Source organism: Camelus bactrianus, chromosome 5 (assembly GCF_048773025.1).
Source record: "Camelus bactrianus isolate YW-2024 breed Bactrian camel chromosome 5, ASM4877302v1, whole genome shotgun sequence".
Classification (NCBI taxonomy): Eukaryota; Metazoa; Chordata; class Mammalia; order Artiodactyla; family Camelidae; genus Camelus; species Camelus bactrianus.
The window spans coordinates 61,901,050-61,921,839 of NC_133543.1; the positions used below are offsets into that span (position 1 = coordinate 61,901,050).

At 40.5% G+C, this 20,790-nt stretch overlaps 1 protein-coding gene and 1 long non-coding RNA gene across 3 annotated transcripts in view; both read right to left on the bottom strand.

Annotated features, from left to right (window-relative positions):
• LOC141577724 (uncharacterized) overlaps window positions 1–1,824 on the bottom strand; it is a 76,910-nt gene extending 75,086 nt beyond the window's left edge. Inside the window, exon 1 of the long non-coding RNA XR_012507077.1 lies at window positions 117–1,824. This is a non-coding gene — a long non-coding RNA (uncharacterized LOC141577724). The remainder of the gene's footprint in view (window positions 1–116) is intronic.
• Window positions 1,825–16,542: 14,718 nt separating this feature from the next.
• Window positions 16,543–20,790, bottom strand: part of FRZB (frizzled related protein) — a 31,986-nt gene continuing 27,738 nt past the window's right edge. For both annotated transcript variants that reach the window (XM_010960006.2, XM_045520419.2), the window contains exons 6-7: window positions 20,688–20,751; window positions 16,543–17,550 (exon numbers count right to left, since the gene is read on the bottom strand). In XM_010960006.2, the coding sequence (XP_010958308.1) occupies window positions 17,434–17,550; window positions 20,688–20,751 (181 nt within the window). In that variant the 3' untranslated portion in view covers window positions 16,543–17,433. The remainder of the gene's footprint in view (window positions 17,551–20,687; window positions 20,752–20,790) is intronic.

A 20,790-nucleotide genomic window follows, 5' to 3' on the forward strand; every position in this document is an offset into this window, starting at 1 on the left:
CTTGAGGTCCCTTCCCTCCGTTTCCCGCCCTTTTGGCACTAACTCAGTGCTCCTTCTCCAAATCTCCACCATAAACGACAATAGCACTTCCAGACGTTTTCTAGGAGTGAAAGTACCTTACGATACGCAGAATGAGCCAGGATTGGAGCAGCGGTTCTCAAAGTGCTGTCTGTGCGGCAGCATCAGCGAGCCCTGGAATTTGACAGAAACGGAAATTCTCAGGTCCCGCCCCGGACCTGCGCAGTAAGAAACTCTGGGAGTAGGGCCCAGCGATTTGGTTTCACAAGCCCTCCAGGTGTTTCTGATGTGAGCTAAACTTTGAGGGTATAATAGTAATCATTATCACGTGGTTCTCATTCGATCCAGTAGTGTCTATCAGAACACCCGGGGAACATTTAAGACCTACCCTCCAGAGACCAGTTTCACCTGGACTATAATGGGGCCCAGAGTTTCCAGGTGATTTTACTGCTTGGTGGGGCTGCTGAAACTGCAGTATCCTCAAATAAGAACTAATAAAGGAGACAATTTTTTTCTCTTGTGGAGGAATTGCGGGGTGAGGGAGAAAAGGCATGGTGCTGGTTTCCTGGCTTAAGTTCAAAATATTTAGCTATCATTATAACCTTAACTCTAATCATTAACATGAAGCAAGACTGCATGTCCAATTTTTTAAATCTCACTTCAGTAAAATATATAAATGACTATTAGAATTTCTGAGCACATGTGGTAGAAATGCTGAAAGTAAGCAGAACCCTTCCACGCATCATGGACACCCAGGTTGGCGACAGAGCACTTGTGGTTCATTGATGGCCGGCTGGGTGCCTTAACAGATTTAGCAACACTTCAGGTCCATGCCCTGGGCAACTGGCCTTCTCACACCCTCCTCTCAGCCCCCAGTCCTTTGGAACACAACTACAATTCTGCTAATGTCTTCAGACAAAGGCATCATTTTATTCAGCTTTTATTAATAGCAGCAAGTGTTAGAGGCTTTGTAGACTGAATCCTGTGGGGAAAAAAGTTAGAGACTGGCTGTGGATTTAAGCATTATGCCACCTCATCAGGACATTTTTCCACTTTCTTTTCGTAAGGACCAAAATAGACAATGGAAGAAACGCCAATTGCAATTTTCCAAATGGCAATGAGACACCGTGTTGAGAGTTCACTAGTGAAGTTTACGTTTAGGTAATATAACACAATCACACAAATCCCTACCTTCTCTGGCTTAATTGGGCTCTATTACTGTCAGCTGATTTGATTTGGGGATTTTTTTTTTCTTTCAATTTAAATAATCACATGGCATGTAGTTAGAAGTAGTATAAACTTTTTGTTTTAAGAAATCTTGAAGTTTCTTAAAACTTTACTTTACACCTGAAACTAACATTGTAAATCAACTACACTTCAGTAAAATTTTTTAAAATAAAAAAAGAAACAGAAGTTGACCAAATGTCTTTAAGTTTCAATATATTCTTTTTTGGAGGGAGAGGTAATTAGGTTTATTATTTTTTTTAATGGAAGTACTGGGGATTGAACCCAGGGCCTCATGCATGCTAAGCATGCACTCTACCACTGAGCTATACCCTCCCCTCAATTTTCAGTATTTTCATCTTGGTTGCATGAATTACCCTGATTAGAAAATCAATTACAACACAATTAGCCAAAACTCCAGTGCGTTATCTGGTTACCCCATGAACAACTGCCAAGCTGTAGTTCAGGGAAAAAAATCTTTCACCAAAAGCACATGGTATTTATAAGGAACTCGAGTGCCAGCTGGTCTCGATGTCCAACAACAATAAAACCTTTAAATATCTGCCCTGTGCTTGCAGTCAGTTAAATGAGCATAAAGGAAATACAGAAGAGGAGCGCTGTGGTTCTCCTTTGAGTGAAAGCACATCTGGTCTTTTGCTGATGATATTCTAAACAGTGCTGGAAATGGATACTCACTGCACAACCTACCTGCTGAGAAGTCCATAAAATCTGGAACCTTGTCTTTGAAGTTGTTGGCAGAACACTGGGAAAACAAAAGTTGGAGGAAACACTGTAGAGACAATTTGTCAGACACTTACTATTGTATTCCTTTAAAACTGTCATGAAGTTGTCCATGTTTTTAGACGCGTAGTGTAATGCTCAGTGAGATGGAACTTGAACTTCCCTCCCACAAACGTGTAGAGCCTGAAAGTAGCTGGGCAAGACGTGGACAGATTTGCATGAGATGATTCCAACCCCTTCCGAGTGGTTGCCATCTGTCAGAGAGCCCACAAGGATTTGATCAAAGGCCCAGTGGCAGGGAATATAAACATACACTGTGATAGTAGAGAGACCAGCAGGGGAGCATGGCCACCGCACCTCCTGGATCACCAGAGCTTCTAGGCCATGATGGTGGCAGATCTCAGTCCTCATCCTGACCTGGAGATGGAAACTTGGTAAGGTGCCCTCTTGGCAGAGGTGGCACCAAGGCAGGGATTGTCATTAGACCTGTGAGAGCCACCCCAGCAGGACAGTCTGCTCTAGCCATGTTTCCGAGGTGTGGCCAAAGAGCCAGCAAACCCTACAGAGATGTTTTGTTTGGTTTTCTACAACGAACCAAAGACTGAGTGCCTCCTACTCCTCTCTGAGCCACTATTACTAATAAAATGACAACTCTAAAAAGCTACAAAAGAGTAAAAATTGGAGTTTAAAATATGATGGGCTCTTTGAGTCTCTGCTGAAGGTAGATAAGACTGTCAGCCTCAGAAGGTGAAACCTGACTTCTGCCTGAGTCCTTTGCTATTTTCTGAGTCTGCTGATTCGTTTTACTGAGCCAGAGTTAAAACTGGACTTTCTCAGCTTCAAGATTACATAATTGTGAAGCAAAACAACTAGTAAAATTTCATAGAATTTAAGGGCCAAAGGCAGAATACAGAGGCAATGTTGGAGTGAATCTTGAAAGATGTGTGTACACTCATCCGGTTATCAAAGGGCAGGACTGCCAGGCCCAGAGAGGCAGCAAAAGGTCAAACCCTGGAATCTCCAGCAGAGAAAATTAAAATTATTCTGTGCCCACAAAAAGCCCTTTAGGATTATATACTCTATCATGAGAATAAAACCTACAGATTGTAGCTGATCATGTGAAAAATACAAATGAAGACATTTAAAAACTCATAAAAATAGGCAGCCCTTGGGAACTTTCCCAGGTAGCACGTTCAGTGTTTTCTGCCCACAGCTCACTTCACCGTCTAGCAGTCTTGTTAGGTTGGTGATGTTACTGCTTCTCCTTTATAGGTGAGTCAGCTGAAGTCTGACAGAGCTCACCCTCCTGACCTTAGCAGAATGACCGCCTCCAGAGATAACCAGTGAATTAAGATCCTCAAGGACGTTTATCACCAAAGTACAAGTAGGATGGGAGTTAATTTCCTGGCACAAGTTGTAAAAGGAAATGCTTGGGCTCTCGGATCCCTCTATTTTTCACTGCTTAGGGGGCACTTCACAATTTTTGGTGCTTTTAATGAATTTTTATTTCCCCTCTGCATCTTTCTCAGATTATATGCAGACAATATTTTGAATGAATACATTTGGCCTAAAAAAATGGGAATCAGAAAAAAAGATGTTTTGATGTTCTAGCATTTTTTAAAACTCAAGATTTTTCTTAAGGCAGCTGTAATCATTACATGGACAACTCTGAGTCCTGCTTTATTCATTTACATTATAGCTTAAGAAGTTCTCGTATTATTAAACACTCTTACAAAAACATGTGAATAGTTGATAGTATTCTCTCAATTAAGTCAATCATAGGCCTTTTAACCAATTCTCTGTCATATGACAGACATAAAGCTAAATTCGAAGTGTAAAAGTTACCCTAACCCTTCCCTTAGCACTGAAGAGCTAGGAACTAATCAGCGGGGACTGCTCTCAGGGCTGGTTACCTGAAAGGCTGTTGCAATCAGCAAGTTACATAGCCTGTCACACTTGATCAGTTTTTACCATATTAACAGTGATTACACGTTTCTCGTGTTTCACTGGGAAATCAAATAATTGACCACAGCTGGCAATATTTTATTTTCCATGGAACACCGCAGCTGGAGGAACACCAGCCTGGCCTTGAACGGGGCTTTAACTGATGCAAACATCGAGGGGCACCGTCTTGTGCCTGCTGACTTCCTTTCCTTTGCTAACCTTTCACTTGGTGTCTGAATATTTTCAGCAGTATACAGAGGAGTTACATAGCCTTCACCGAGGCCCAAGGAGAGCCCAGGAGCCCAACAAACTTTACCCCAAGAACGCAAAACAACCCTCGGATCCTGGAGGGCACATCGTGGACATTTCTAAAGGGCGGTGTTTGGAAACTCATTGGATCCCCTCGGGTTTTACAGCTGCTTCAAACCGATAATAAGCAAGGACAGTAACTTCAGAGAATGTGTTTTGAATACCAGTAATACCTGCCACAGGATTTTTATAAGCAAGAATGAAATAAAAAATGAGAAGAGCAAGAGAGAAATGAAAACTCCCTACCACTTAGGTTTATAAACGCTTCCTGACACTCACCATGGTTTACCTGAATCAAGTGATTAAACAAAGAAAGTTTCTATGAGTGAGAGAGTGTGTGAGTGTGATGCAGATTTATCACTAGCCTGTTTCCCCATTAAGCAGGAATATTAACATGCAGTTGTAGTCATTTTGTTATTAAAAAGAAGTCAGATCCATTCCACCTGCATAACCCACGTAATGTGAATCAACATGCTGTATAATTTGGACGGTACTTTTCCTAAAGTTGATGGGTTTTCACTGGGTACTAAGAAAAAGGGAAAAAAGGGTCATAGGAAACATTTTCTAGGACATATCCTTGATTTACTAAAAACAGAGACAGAAGCAAAGAACCCAGTCTTATTACAGCTGCTTTTTACTTCACAGAACAAAGAATGCTGCTGTCTACAATAAGGCACACTTGAAAAAACAAAAAGAACCCTTAAAAAATTAAATTGCTACAATATGTCAAACCCAATCTTTAAAACATAATTAAGGATCAATTGTAATCAGCTGATGAAAATATTTTTACTTCTCGTAAACAGCCATATACATACATATACCCACATGTTTACACACACACGCCACAAACTCTAGCCTTCTATGTTAATTTTAAAACATTGATAAGTCAGTATTTTAATGCTTGTATCTATTTTCACTTTGGACATACCAACCTAAGAATGATTGTAAATTATTCACTTTGTTTTTAAATGTAGGTTTAAAATGTCTGTTTTCATGGGGAACAATTTTTAAAGTTAAACTATGTTTTAGCAACTTTCAAGGTTTTACTTTCAGCCTTTCCGATAAGCTTACATTTAAGAAAATGCTGGCTGGCATCTTTAAATATGCCCCCCAAGCCCATGGGCCATTTTTCATGTCCCCTCCTGGGTTAACGTGTTAACCAGGTTAAAGGGTTAGCCCTCGCGGTTACACACACTACATCATCAGGGAACAGCTTTAGGGGTAAAAGAAGTCTCCCAGGTACTTTATTCCAGGGATCATTTCAATAACACCTCAAACTGAGATGTCATGGAGCTGGGAACCATTTATAAATAACTTTAAGTGGTAAATTATATGTCAAAATTGTAACCTATTAGTAACAAGAGAATGACTTCACATAATTTTAAAAACTAGCAAGTTTATGTTAGTATGGCACATCTACTCACCAACGAATGCAAACTTTATTTTATTTTTAACTCAGCCTGCAGGCCTTTAGCCCCTGCCTTCCAAGGGTGTCTAACAGAGCTGTAGCGTTGGTACAGTGTCTTCTGCACCATCACTCATAGGAATTTATGAAACTAAATTTTAGCAGTAACAAAGAGGCATGTATTCATTTAGTGTAAATTCTGAGCATTAATAGTTGGTCCAGGACTGGTAAAGTTATTAGACTGGTTCATATCTGGTTCATTGTGCTTCTGCCCTGGTAGAATAAACATTCAGCTAGGGTTCTCCTGCTGGAGGCTAGACACCAGTTTACGGGGCAAAAGGCAACAGGACAATTTAACTTCTAGTTAAATGTTTTTCCATTAATTCGGCCACACATTCTTACAAGCACCGTTGCACACAGTTTGGTTTTGAGAAGATTTGCAAGCGTTTTGTGTGCCTTTTTGTCAGTTCCAACATACAGCTTATCCTTGATTTAGCAGACTGCAGTTATACAGGACGTTTCTTAATTGCTTTTCATGCACAGTTGGGAGAAACAGCAGGCAGCCTTAAGTGAAGGTTTTGTGGCCCCGAAATGGTAGCTTAAAGTGCCTCCTTTCCTGTGTTTATCATTGACAAATCAATTCGCATGCCAAAGCAGCTGCAGGCTGTAGAAGGCGGGGTCAACCAAGCTGCACAGCAACTCATTTTATTAACATAGGAAACAGAGGGACAAAATTGGCTGTGATGCATTTATCTTGTGTAATTCCTGAAGAGCACAACAGACAGGGCCGAGCCTAGCCAGTCTTCCCAAATTTTCATCTTACGGAAAGTCACAAATTTAAGCTTTTTCCCCCTCCACCCATTGGTGGCTGACAAATAGTTATCCATTTTCTCATTCTTCAAGCTTTAACAAAAGCTGTACTTCGTGAAAACAAGATAAAGACCTCATTTTCATTCAGGGTGTTCTTTTAATAAAAAGTGATATTTTTTAAATTAAAGGTAGGCAAACAAAATAAGTATCACGTAAATATATTTTATGGACAGTGCAGTCAACAACGATATTTTGGGTAGCCATAAGCATACTGAATTGTTGAGTTAGTTGTTCACAGTAGTTCCAGCAAAACTGGTGGGAGAATCTGAACAGTGCCAACAGCTCTCTGTAGGTAAGCAAGCTGTGGGGACTCCGGGTGCAGATTCCTGGGGTGGAATCTGGTTCTGCAAGTGGGTCCGGGGGCAGTTTCCAGGCAGACACTCCACGTCCTGCTGGTGCAGCTGCTCTCTGGAAGCCCCATGGCACCAGATCCCTGAGATGCCTGGTAGAGCTTGGAGGTGATGCCTGCGTCTCCAGGAGTTCAGCACTGAGACTGGCTACAGCAGCAGGGATGACCATCAGACCCGCAGTGGGTCCCAGTCAGAAGGAGGAAAGGGTCACTCTTCAGGGCTCACACTTGGTGGCGTTGACTTCCCAGGTGCTAACACTTACTCCTAACAACTTAAGTTTGACTTGGGACATCACTCTTGGCTGCCAGCTACAGAACGTCTGAGCTGGAGGCAGAGATCTCACGAGGAAACAGCTTAGGGTGACTGTTCTACCTGCCCTGTTTTGTTTACATACCAGAAGTTCTGCAATGGGCAGAATTTGAAACTGCATTCCTTCCTTGCCAGCACTGTCAGCAAGGTCTCCTGAATCATTCCATTCTAACCCGATCATAGTCTTTGCCTCTTTTCCTACCTTCCTCTGAAATGTTTTTATTATGCCGTGACTTTGTAGTTCTTCAGGGTTTACCACTGTAATGTAAGCAACCCCAAAAGTACTCATTTCACCCCGAAAGTTCTTACGTTGGCTTTCCTGTCATGCTTACCATTTTCTGCTACTTTCCTCGTGCCTACCTTTTTTTTTTTTTTTTTTTTTTTTTTTTTAGATTAGCCTTCTCATCAAAGACTACTAGACTTCAAAATAAGTATTTCAGGAATTGTGTGTGTGTGATGGTTGTGGAGGGTAGAAGTCCCATAGAGATAAGATATAAAAACCCCTAGATTACCCACTCTCATCAGAAAACAGAAGAAAATCCTAAGGAAGAGGTTCTGAAATAAGATGGAAACTTCCTCCGTACAAAATCCACTCACAGAAAACTTCATGGAGAGCTGAGTACTGAGCAGGCTGACACTCTCCACGTTGCAGTTAGGGATGCAGCCCCTGAGCATCGTAATTTGCAGCCTAATCATCTCCTTCCTGGATTCCAAGGGTATTTCAATACCTGTATATTTTCTAAATGCCTAATGAATGATGGTAATTGTTTAAGAATAATATAACTTTTACCACATTTGCAACCAATTATTTTACTGGTTTATCTTCCCTAAGGAAAAGGTAAGAATTTTTTGTAAGACCAGCCTGACAATTACTTTCTCCTTACAGTATCTTCTCTTCACAGCTCTTTGTAATTGTCTCTAATGCTACAGATACCAGGTACAAATATGGATTTGTCGGGCTCCTAGACCCTCAGATTGTGTTTAATTATAGTTGACACTTAGAACTTTCGGTTACACTTGGAAGAGATTAGAGACCCAGATTAGCCAATACTGCTCTTCCTTGCTCATTTGCAAAAACGTGTCTTTAACTCTAGGAAAACATCTCCTAACTGAAGCCTCCTAAAGTCAAGGCCTTAACCCATGGGCAAACACAATGTTGGCCACATGTCATGTAGGCTTTCAAAGCCTGGTCTGTTCATTGATTGGAATGATTCAGTGGTGGTCATATAATTGTTTCTCACAGGCCACTAACAAATGTAAACTAACTCTGATAACAAAGTCAAAGTCTGATTTATTAGATGGTATACATATTTCACATACCTAATTCATTCCTGCACACTCGAGTGGGATTAGATAACACAGAATGTCTTACTCTGTGATCCGGCTCTTACATCAGCTTCAGATGTCAGCATTGACAGCACACAGATAAAGCCAAATCCGTTGTATTAATAAATGCCTTCCTAGATATTCCTAATGCAACTTTTTGTGATTATTTCAACCTTCTGGCAGCAACTCTGCCCCACCTCCAACATCTTTCTGTTAAGAATCCTGTAGTTCCACAGGAAAGTAGCTCTCAGGTGGAGTGTTTCTACTTAATCCAGTTTAGAAATTTGTCCTGTCTCAATTAAATTATAGAATGAAGAACCATCAGAAAGAACAGAAATAGGAACTTTATACAGTTTTGAAACATGTTACATTTACCAAACATATGTTAGTAACTCCCAAATTTTTACCTATAGCTTTCTCCTAAATTCCAGACTCATATAGCTGACTGCCTATTCAAGTTTGAATATCTTGAACTTAATACAATCAAATCAGAATTCTATTCCCTCACAACCCATTCCCCCAGTTTTTCCCTTTCTTAGGCTCTCCCCACCCTAATAAGCAGCTATCCTATCAACCCAGTGGTTCAAGTCAGACAATTTACTCAGGCCGTCTTTGACTCTTTTCTCTTCCCAGTGCCCTATATCCAACACATCAGCTGTTCCTATGATTTCAAAATCTAATATGTATCTGAAATCTGTCCACTTCCCTCCATAACCACCACCACCACTTTAATCCAAGTTAATACCATCTCTCACTTGGAATCGTCCAAAAGTCTCCTTTCTCTCATCATGCTCCCAACCTCATATCAATCCTTATAGTCTGAGTAATCTTTTAAAAACATAAATCTGATCATGTCATTAGCCTGCTTAAAACACTCCAATGGTTTCACTTTGACAAAAACCAAACTCTCTAATACAGTCACCACAGCCCTCCATGTTTGTCCCTGCTAACTTCTCCAGCTTTCTTTCCTACCTCTGTCTCCATTCCCCATTCTAGTCTCTCCACAGGTCCCCCAAGTGGCTGAGCAATTTCCAGGTTCAGGATTTTCAAATGGCCCTTCAGCCCGACTGAACTACTATCCCCACATCAGGCATGGCAGGCTCCTTCTTATCCTATCAGAAACAACCTGAATGTCTCTTCTCCAGAGAAATCTTCCCTAACCACCAACCATGAATTCAGACTTTGTGATCCCTGAAGCTTGCCCAATTTGGGAGAATCTTCTTTTACGGAAAAAAAAAATTAAATCTTAAATTTGTAAAGCTTACAAAAACACATGCTTGTGGGACTCCTCTGGCTGGGCAAGTGAAGGACCCTAAAGCTTAGAGTCATTAACTTCCCAGTGATTCTCACTCTGACCCCTCTTGTCAAGCAGGTCCCCTGCACCCCCACCTCCACCCCGATGGTCTCTATTATTGCATCCTATTTACTCTTCTTAGCCCCTTTCACGAATTGTCACTTGTCTCATCTGCCTCCCGCCATCAGAGTGTACATGCCAGCAGGGCAGGTATGCAAGAACTCCCACCACCAAATGTCACATCTGGCACGGTAGCACTCAGTAGTGCCATTGAATGAGTGAGTGACAAAACGTCCCGTGAGATTAACAAGGCTAGGTAAATGTAAAGAACTGTTGTACAATTTAAGTTTGCATGTCATTAAAGCAGGCTTGTTTTCTGTTCCCCCTCCCATGGTAAGGAGAACCTTACAGCATGACATCATTCCTGGTGTGGAGGAAACAATTATTATGCCCTCTCTACCTACTCCAAGTCTCAGGAATTTTTAAGGCCACACCTCATTGCCAGAGACAAACAAGGCAGTTGTCCAAGATGGTGGACCTGGTTACCTGGGTCAAAATCACGATCCTCTGTGTTTTGGAGGAGAGCTCTGCACCAGCGTGGCTGCTGGCTGTGGCAGCAATGGTCAGGACCAGGTCCTGCCAGCATCCTCTGTGGAGCCCTGGGCTCTTCCCGGGCTCGAGCCTCTTCTCTCTGGATATGTTTGTGCACCTAGTGCCCGTTGTATTCACGTTTCTGTCAGCCTGTCCTCATGCCTGCAAGGCATTTCCCCAGTCCCCAGGCTGTGGCTCTGAGAAGGGTATCAGGGAAAGGTCCTGGAGTTTGTCACGAAGGAGAGCTAACACCTGGACCTAGGTGTGTTTGGAGCTCACAGACACCTTCCTGAGCTTGAAGGAGAAAAGCAGAACCTGAAGTTTTTCTGACTTACTGAGATGATATTCAACCTAAGTCTGAAATCCTTTCCAACTTGGCTATTTAAAAGTGTTGAACAAGTACTTGGGGGAAAAAAAGCATAACTTTTATAATTGTAGCTGAATAGTTCATGTAACTTGATATTTTCTTGTTCTAAAACCTATAGTGTAAACTGCCAATAGCAGGAATAATTATTATACCTTAGAATTATCTACCAATGGGAATTATTAAATGACTTGCAGGGTACGCTTTCTGAATGGGAGAGATGATAGATAAGCCACTCTCTTACATGGTTTAAGTTTGGTTTTACCTGAACTAACAAGAGTGAGTGGCGTTGTTTTTGGGTTTAGAATACTACAAAAATCTTGCCTGACTTCCGCTGAAAATCTCTCAAAATCTTCCAAAAAGAATCAGCTGCACAAATCCAGAAATGAACTCGAGGTCCTGCTGTATTTATGTGAACAAACTGCATTTCATTTGTTGAGTGGCTTGGGATCTATGCCGTTCATTTATTCGTGACAGGTTACACAGTCAGCTGGAGTGTAGATTAATGGTTGAATTAACCCGAGCTGGGTTAATTATGGCGGCCCTTGAACCTCCATCTATACCTTGCCGATTCATCCTTAGCGTGACCGTATTCCACTCTCAGCTACAGTATATCAAGCACAAACTCCTGACTGGGAGCAGCTTCAGAATCAATTTACATTCAAATAAAAAGGCCCTCCAGTGAGAGGCACATTAAGATGTTTAAATTATGGGGCATGTGGGATTCATCAAGCAAGGAAAGCCATTGTAAATCAAGCTTATGGTGAACGGGTTAAACACACAGGGGGGTTTTAGTGCCTGAGCAACACTTCCTAGTATCTTTTTCCAGTTTTAGCAGCTTAAATGAAAATGTTAAGGAAATAGCAAAGAGTAAACAAGGTTTTTACAAACGACAACTATCAACCATATTTATAGTTTTTCATGCTTGTCAGCTTTAAAAATAGGGAATAACTAGTGCTAGGAACATATTTCAATACACCAAACTGGAATGAATGGAGGGGAGGGCAAGAGAGAAGTGAGCCCGGGGGTTTGCAGGATTTTTAAGAATTACCCTTTGTTCTTGCTTCTTTGTAGATCCTACCATCTTGTATTGTAAGTGGATTTTCCTGCTGGATTATCCTCTTCCACTTCTTACCTTCATTTTCTAGTGCTGAGCCTTGCAACAAAGTAGGTGTTTGTTGAATGGGTGTGCAGTGAACGAAGTGGCACTCTGTCTGGATATCTGAGCACTCATTCATGCAGGATTTTATTCCTAAAGAATGTGCCTTTGCAGGAGCAACAACAACAACAAAATATTATTGGGTGGTCAAATGGACCCCATGAAGATTGTTTAGAGGGCGAGACAAACGCCTCTCTTTCAGGGCCCTCCTCTTTCAGTCCCCTTTTCTTTACTCCAGGCGCCCGGGTACTCTCATGCAGCTTCTAGGGCCTCGAGCTACTAATTAACACTATAGAGATGCTGACTTGGTACATTTCCTAAGCCCTTGCATTTTAAGCAGATTTCTGAAGAGAATAATGTTCAACCCAGAAATTGACTTTCTAATGGTAACATTTTAGGCAAAGTCCTATTGAGCCCCAAATCGAACTTTCCTTGGTAGTTAGTTTCTCTATGCTACCAAAACCACCTATTTAATTAAGTCCAACAAATGAGAAAATAACTCAAACTAGTCAGGGAGCATTTGAGCAGACCCACAAAATTAGGCAAACGACGGCACAAGGGCTAAACCCAGCCTGCCTCCTGTGTCTGTAAATAAAGTTTTATTGGAACACCACCATGCTTACTCATGTGTGTATTGTCAGTGTTTGCTCTTGAGCCTCAGCAGCAGAGCTTGCAACAGAGACTGGATGACCCACAAAGCCTTAAGTGTTTACTATGCAACCCTTTACAGAAAAGTTTGTCAACCCCTGGGTTAGATTGTGCCCTTTGTCACCTGGCTTTTAGGTTGTCTTCTATTTTTCCAGTGTGTACTAGTCCCAGCCGTTATGAGTTACCCTTATTTCCAAGTTTCAGTAAAAGCTGCCTCTGTTCTGAGAACCCTCAGTGTGCAGCCTGGAATGCAGAGCCTGCACTTTTGAAACATAAACACTTTGTCTCAATATAATTTTAGTACTTCTGGAACTCCCTAGGAAATGAAAAACACCAAGAAGCGACTCGGACAAAATTCAGCTCATACCAAGAGCACACAGCTTTGTAAGACATCTCTCCTTGCTCGCCTAAACCATGAACAATAATAACCTTTTTGGCGAACCAAACTTTTACAGTCACATGAAGAGAAAGTTGTCTTACCTGCTTTGCTTATTACTTGTAATGGATAATAGTAAATCCCATTCCACTTGAAAGTTGAAAGATTAAGTGACTTAATCTGGAAGCTGACATCTCCATAGAGTTAATTAGCATAAAGATATTAAGCTTTGGGGGGAAGGGTATAGCTCAGGTGGCAGAGCACAGCTTAGTATGCATGAGATCCTGAGTTCAATCCCCAGCACCTCCTCTAAAATAAATAAATAAATAAACCTCCCCCTCAACAAAAAAAAACTTTAAAAAGATATTAAGCTTTCTATAGTAGAGGTTTACCATTTCCCATATTTAAAAGCAACTGGGGATTAATTTATTTCCAAAATAAATCATATCTGAAACAAATTTGTATCAGTGATAGAAGTATTTGTAGAATTGAGGACTATGTACAGAATCTTATCTTTTTTAAACCTGAATACGTATTTATCTAGTCTCCTGATCATGTTACTTTCTAAGCACATCTGCCTCGCTTCCTACAGGAGGAAAAGGAAAATCATTTCAATCATTCAACTTGTGGATGAGCTGAGGGGATTTTTTGAGTCTGGCATCTTAAAGATGGAGGAGAGAGAATGGGGCAAGGAGTAGGATCTATTGGAAAGCCACGTTTTCTTCTCGGGTTGACAAGCACTCACAAGAGACCTGTTTGAGAACAGTGTACCCCACAGAAATGGTTCAAGAATAAAGGTGGAAAAACTCTGAGACTTAACTAAGCAGCTCCCATGCTCCAGGCACTGCTCACCAGGCTCTGCTCCGCTCAGCTCACCTGATCTTTCAAGTTGGAGAGTAGGCGAAGCAGCCAGTAAGTTGCAAAGTGAGAATTTGAATACAGGTGCCTTAACTCCAGAGCTCTTTCCCAGATGTGATAAGGGGGCCATTTGAATGATTTAATATCGCTAAGGAAAAAGGAGTGTGGGCAGCTGTAGCGCCAGGCTGATAGCAGTGGGCGTCTACAGTGGCAGAATGCATTTATCTTTTTATCAGGAATTGCAGTGGTGAAAAACATGTAACGTGGGGAGTAAGAAGATGGTCTGAGGCCCAGCTCTCCTACTTATATAACTCTGAAGTTCTAAATTCTTGATTTCTTCATCTGTAAAATGGAAATAACAATTCCTACTTCACAGACTTTCAAGGATGACATGAGGTAAAACATGTGTTTTGTATAGAGCTCTAGCCACTGGTAGACGTATTACCCCAAAGAGACCATTATCAAAGGTATAACTCTACTGTTTTTTGTTAATATTAATACAGCTGGCAACCATGTTGCGGGGGGAGGTGGTAGCTCAAGTGGTAGAGCGCATGTGTAGCACGTACAAGGTCCTGGGTTCAATCCTCTAAAAATGTAAATAAATAAATAAACCCAATTGCTTTCCCCCTCCAAAAAATACAGCTGGCAACCATATTTTAAGATTCAATTGGTGGGATTTCAGTAACAGTATTAGAAATCTTTACTTTACCTCATATCTACACACGTTAACAACTTGTATTATTAACATACTAAAATTCAGTCTAAATAAACACCAATCTTAAAATACTTGATTTTTCAGTCACTTTACTTGTTGAAGGATAATAGAAAATAATTTCTCGTGGAAGACAATAAGCAGTGCTATTTACTCATAGTGATTCTAATTTTTGTATTTGCCTTCCTAATATGTAACAGATGTGGAATGACACGGATTTGGCCCACCCCACCCCCAAATGCTCACTGCAACACAGGGCACCGAATCGGATTACACTCTGTATGTGACACCGGAAAATACTCACATATCCATGAAGAGAATCCAAGTTTGCTGTCATTTTAGTTTTTGCTAGTTTACTCAGCACGCGCCTAACATTTTGTTGTTATCTGGCTAGGAAAATTAAAATCCTGAAGGTGACCAAGATTTTCCAAAGAAACTTTAATTTTGTAGATCTCAAGGTCACTGACAAGGATACAAATATATTAAAATTTTAGCGGCTTTGAAAGTTAATTCCTGTCCGAAAAGCCTGTTGAGGGGCATTAACTAGATGTGTTCGTATCACGGCAACTACAGAGGAGAAACGATTTTGCAGTCTGATTAGAAACGTGACCATTATGATAAAAAGTCATATCCCTGTGAAAGAGGCCTATACATAATTTACTAATGGAGATACTGCAACTACCAAACTGTAAAAGCAAATGTAACTTATTCATGGACCTTATACCTTTAGAAACTTTAACTGACAGAACCTCACACTCATGAGCAAAATGAAAGGTGGGAAAAAACCCACTGCTGAATCTGAAGACTGGGGACTCTTTGGCTTATAAGTATCATGTATATATATGTATTGAACATCAATTGTGTCAAATCTCTACACAAAAACTATCCCCCCCCCCGAAAAAAAGAAAGCGACAGGATCTGGAGATGTCTGTGGTTCCCACTGTACATCAGAATATTTTGTCACTAAAAACTCCTCTCTGGTTTGGAAGAGTTTGTGACATTTTGTAGATTTGAGAAACCAGTTCCTTTAAATCTCCTGCAGCCAGTTCTTGCCCTTCTTCTCATCGTTAACGTGAAAAGGGCATGAGAAAAACAGGAAGGGCTACCCAGTCCTCAGTCCTTGAAGCTCAAGTCGAGGCCTAAGCGTCAGAATGAGAGGTACGGAGGCACGGCTGTTCCATTGTGAGACTTCACTCCTGCCCGTGACACCCACCCTCCCCTTCTGAGGCTACGACAGCAGCATCTAGAAAGAGATGCCCGTCTAAGCCACCTGAGAATAAGCCCCCAGGGGCAGACGGTGAAACGTGAAAATACCTGGAAGGAGCCATGCGGCAGCTCACAGGCCACGTGGTCCTGATGGAGGCGAAGGTGAGAACTCTCTGTGGGATTGTAGGAACTGATCGTTGGGGTTTGGGGGTCAGTCAGAAGGCAGGGGTGTTCTCTTACTTCCAAAAGAGGGAATTTAGATGAATTGTTATTTACCCTTTTAGGAAACTTCTGTTCAGGAATGAATTTCATTCTTGCATGTTGGTCCTTATAGAGGGAAACTGCACCACTTTGCTTTGCTTTTCAGCACACCACAGCTCAGAAATTTGGTTCTACTAATATCAAACGTGTAAATGTAAGAGAATGAGACTTTCAAGTGATGGGCACTGGCTCTCCAAAACCCTGCTGGAGGAAGGAAGGAAGAGCATTGTTGTTCCCCAGGGCCTGAGGACCCCACTGTAGCCTAGGTAAGGGGAATGTGTATTTGTTTCAAAAGTCAGAATCACCTCTCTCCTGACAACCATAATTCCTTTTATTTAGGCATATTTTACTGAACGTTAAGCGGCACAAATCCAAATAATAAGGTGCAGGCCAGTGCCCAGGCCTGTAATTCAGTTCAGCTTGGGTGTGAGTGTATGGACACACACACACTAACACACACACACTCTCACAGAGCCTTGCACATTTTACCATCCTGCAACTACAGCATTTTATGGAGCTATATAGCTTTTAAAAATAACCCCCCTGGTGCCCATGCACACACACTTTCTTTTCCTGGTCAATGCAGCAAGTGAAATTTATTTTAAAAGAAGGAAAGAGGAAAAAAAAAAAGACTTACACCAATGGGTTTATCTAAAAGGAAGCAAATTAAACAGAGCTATCCTGATAACAGCAGATGTCTAGTTATAATTCACATACCTAAGGCTGATTAATATATTCACAAACAAATCGAATGTATTGCCAAAAACAAACAAACAAAAATGCTGCTGTTAACACCCCAGCAGCTACTGGTTTGCTGTGCTATTCCATCAGGCAAAATGCTCTTTCCCCAGCTCCTAACACTATTTGTTTTGCTTCCTGCCAATCTCACAAATAATTCATCTTGTGTGTCATTTCCTCTTAAATGCTTCCTGGTGCTTGATTGCTTTGCCTGGGTGGCATTTGATTTCAAACTGCCATTTTACCTTTATAAACATTTAGAACTTTCTAAGCGTAAGGAGAATGCCCAAAAGGCATGCAAAAATGAGGTTGTAATTAAATCAGCAAAGTATGCTTTACAGAGTATCTAGCTTTCTGGGTACACCAGAAATCTCTCTTTGCATCCAATACTGTGTTTCCAGTCTGGGTGCAGAACTGTAAATTAACATTTACTCTAGCAAAGAGGCCCTGGAATCAACATATTTAATTTATTATTATTGCAAAGATTAGTGAAATAGAATACATATAATATATTTAAGAATCTGCACCCAGACCACAAAAAAAGGGGGGATAGGGGTGGGGGGAAGGTGAAAAGCAAAAAACAAAAGATAAAACAGAAGTAACATCAGTTACCACCTGATTTTTGTGGTAAAAAATAGAATATGACGTGCAATAGTGCAATTTTTCTTTGCTAGTCCAGCAATGCAAGTCTTAATAGGAAGTCCACGGAGGATTTTCTGCATTTCAGGATTTAGTTGCGTGCTTGCCGGGGGTTAGAGTTCCTGCCAGATTTCTGACTCTGAGTGGAATCACTATGGCTGGAATCACTTTTATTCAGTCCAAGATGACGGAGCTTCATATCCCAGCGCTGTGAAATGTAAAACAGAAACTGGTCACAAGCACATGTCACCAGAGTCATCACTTGTACTGTTCTAACAACTGAGCAAGATTGTAAAATCAGATCTTGAGAGCATTTTACTACTTTTCCAAATGTGTAAAATCTCTATACCAGGTTAACAATGAGAGCGATGCTATATGAACGTAATTCTTTGATTTTAAAAAGCACAAAGTTGGCCACTTGTAATAATATATCAGTAATGCTTTCAAATCAAATCGTAAGCTTAAAATCTCCATGTCGGTAGATGGTGACACAAATATGTGTCAATATCTGTGGGTATTTCCTGAGGTTACGCATACAAGTCTGCCACTTCATGGGTGATCAAGTGGAAGATTTACAGAGAGAATTTGAAGGAAGGGCAACTTTTTATCTTCCTCTCTTAATGACACATAAGAGCACAGCCTTTTATAACTATGTGATTTGAGCAGTGAAAAAAATGAAAATGGGGGGAGGGGATGACAACATTGTTAACTGACTATACTTCAATTAAAAAATATATAAGCAAAATAAAATAAAATGATTAGGCAGAAATTTTTAAAAAATGAGGGGAGGGGATAGGGTCCCTTACAATATTTTTCTAAGTTAATATATGCCAAGTGCAGCAAAACAGAACAAAGTTCTGCCCTCATTCTAAGTTTTGCAAAGCAGACATTACCAATTTTTTAATAACTATAATCAAGTTTCCTAATATTTCATTTTAACAATTTCAATTTTGTTTACATGTAATACAACAAACTAAAAGGAGGCTATATTATGGGTACTATAGGTAGAAATAAGAGTAAGTACTTTTTAAATTTTAATGAATATAGAAATAACCTGGATATCTTGTTAAATCTGCAGAGCATCATTCAGTGGGCTGCGATGGGGCCCAAGATTTTCATACTTAACAAGTTCCCAGGTGATGCCAACGTTGCAGGTCCAGGGAAGACACTTTGAGCAGTGAGGAGTTAATGTCAGATATGGCCCAAGTTCAAGTTCTAACTCCATCAGTTACCATGCAAAGTTTCTGGAACTTACTAGACCTTATCATTTACACATTAGAAAGTTATAAAGACTGTTTATTGTTCTGAAGGTGAACAGATGAAAAAGGTACACAATTCTTAGTACATAACAAATTTTCAATTTTTAATTGCTGAAATAATTCTTCATTTTAGCACCCTTTTACTCCATATCATATCTTACTGGTTTTCATATTTGAAAAAATAGTCTGATTCTCAACTCCCCAAGGCAGGCCAAATATCGTAATCTGAACAACCTGCTATGACCAACACTTTGGTTAAAAAAAGAAACAGTTTGCATGGCAAAACTATAAAAAGGGTCTTAATTTAATTCTTGATCTGTCCCTGAGAACAAAAAATCAGTTGAAAGGGCAACTCATTAAAAGGAGGAAACAAACAACAGTGCTCCATATAACTCTGTTTTACATCCTCAAAATTGACTGGAAAGCTAAAGTAAGGATCTCTATAGAGCCAAAACAGGCTGCCCACCCACAGACTTTAACCCTGAGTTCTGCATATGAATTAAAAAATGTTCAAGTTATTTCTTTCCTTCAGCGTGTTTAAATCCAGACTAAGACTATAGATGATTTTTACAATAATAACTGTGAGTTCCCCGTAGAAAGTAATAGAAAATATGTCTGCCTTCTGAAGAAACAAGACAAGCCAGGAGTCCTGGGTCTTTACATGATGATAATTGTTTCAGTACCAAATGAGAAGCAGCAAGCTGTGTTACATGCTTTGCAGCAAGGATGTTGAAAGCTCTTCCAACTGGTACAGGAATTTAGGACAAATTCCTGTTATGCATTAGCAAGCAGAAAACTGAATTAAAAGGACAGCAAGAGATTCCAACATACTTTTTAATAAACACCAAACAAACTGAAAAGATACACAAATAGAGAATTCTCCTGAGTCTGAACTTGAAATACAGCTCACTTTTGACAAAATACTAAAGAAAAAAGAGATTACTGGAGGGTATTTTCTCTCTGCAAAATAATGCCCTCTGTATTTTTGTAGGTCACTTTAACTGAAATGTGTCCGCTGTGTCAAGTGCCAGATGTATAAGATAAACTGCCCAGGGGTGTTTAACTTACCCTGTAAATGTTTCCCAAGCCTTCAAACTCACAGAAGGAAGAGGATGTATTATGTTTGGTACAATTCCCACTTTCCCCTCCCCCCGCTTCCTGTCCAACACACACATAAACACACACACACACACACATACACTTTTTGATTCTTTGCCCCTCTGTGCATACTGCCCCTACATCCCTTCAGTTGAAACAGATTTGCTTAGTATAGTAAGCGTAAATGGAATTTTCTACAAGGTGATTTATTGTGATTTTTAAAAAATGCATCACTTACAGAATCTCAGAGTCATTGGCTTAAAAATAAAGCTACAGTACAGCTCGAAGGACCTAATTTGGTCAGATCTTATCTACACAAATGAACGTGGCTGCACCCAGTACATAGGAATTGGTGTTTATGCACTGGGACAATCCTGGCAGTTTTCCACCTGTGCTTTATTCCCCCCTCCTCTGACTCACAGAACTGCAGTTTTTCAAGGAAGCAATACACTCACCTAAAAAAGCTAAATTTTTCAGCTTCTCTTGCAGCTAGAGATGGACATGAGACCCATGAATCCTAAGTAAAAGTTGTTAGATGGGGCACTTGGAAATCCCTTTGTAACCTCCTTTTCCTTTTACCCTGCGATGTAGGCGTGACATGGAGGTAGGGTAGCCATCCTGTGACCTCCGGCTGAACATGAAGATGGAGGCAATACCCTTAAAAATGGCAAAGCCATAAGCTGGAAGGAGTCTGGAGCCCTAATAATAATATGGAGTCACCAGACCAGGACTAGATTAACTACAGCTAGACTTCCCATTGTCAGAAGCCTGGCAGCTGTAGTTAGATCTCTGATACACTCTGATATAGAGAATTTGCTTCTTAAATGAAACAGACGTTAGAGACAAACTCAGTTCTTGGACTACTGAATATAGATATATCAAGTTTTAACATTTCTTATGTATTTGAGGGCAGCTATTTTGTTTAAATGACAAATGGGTGCTTTTCTACGTTTCTATGTATCACTCTGAATTTAAAATTGAGGCTTACCTTAACTTTTTTACCAAGTCGATCCTTCCATTTCTCAGCGATAGAACCTTCCACCAACAGTAATCTGTATTTTTTAAAGAAGCAATCATTGTTGAAAAATTAA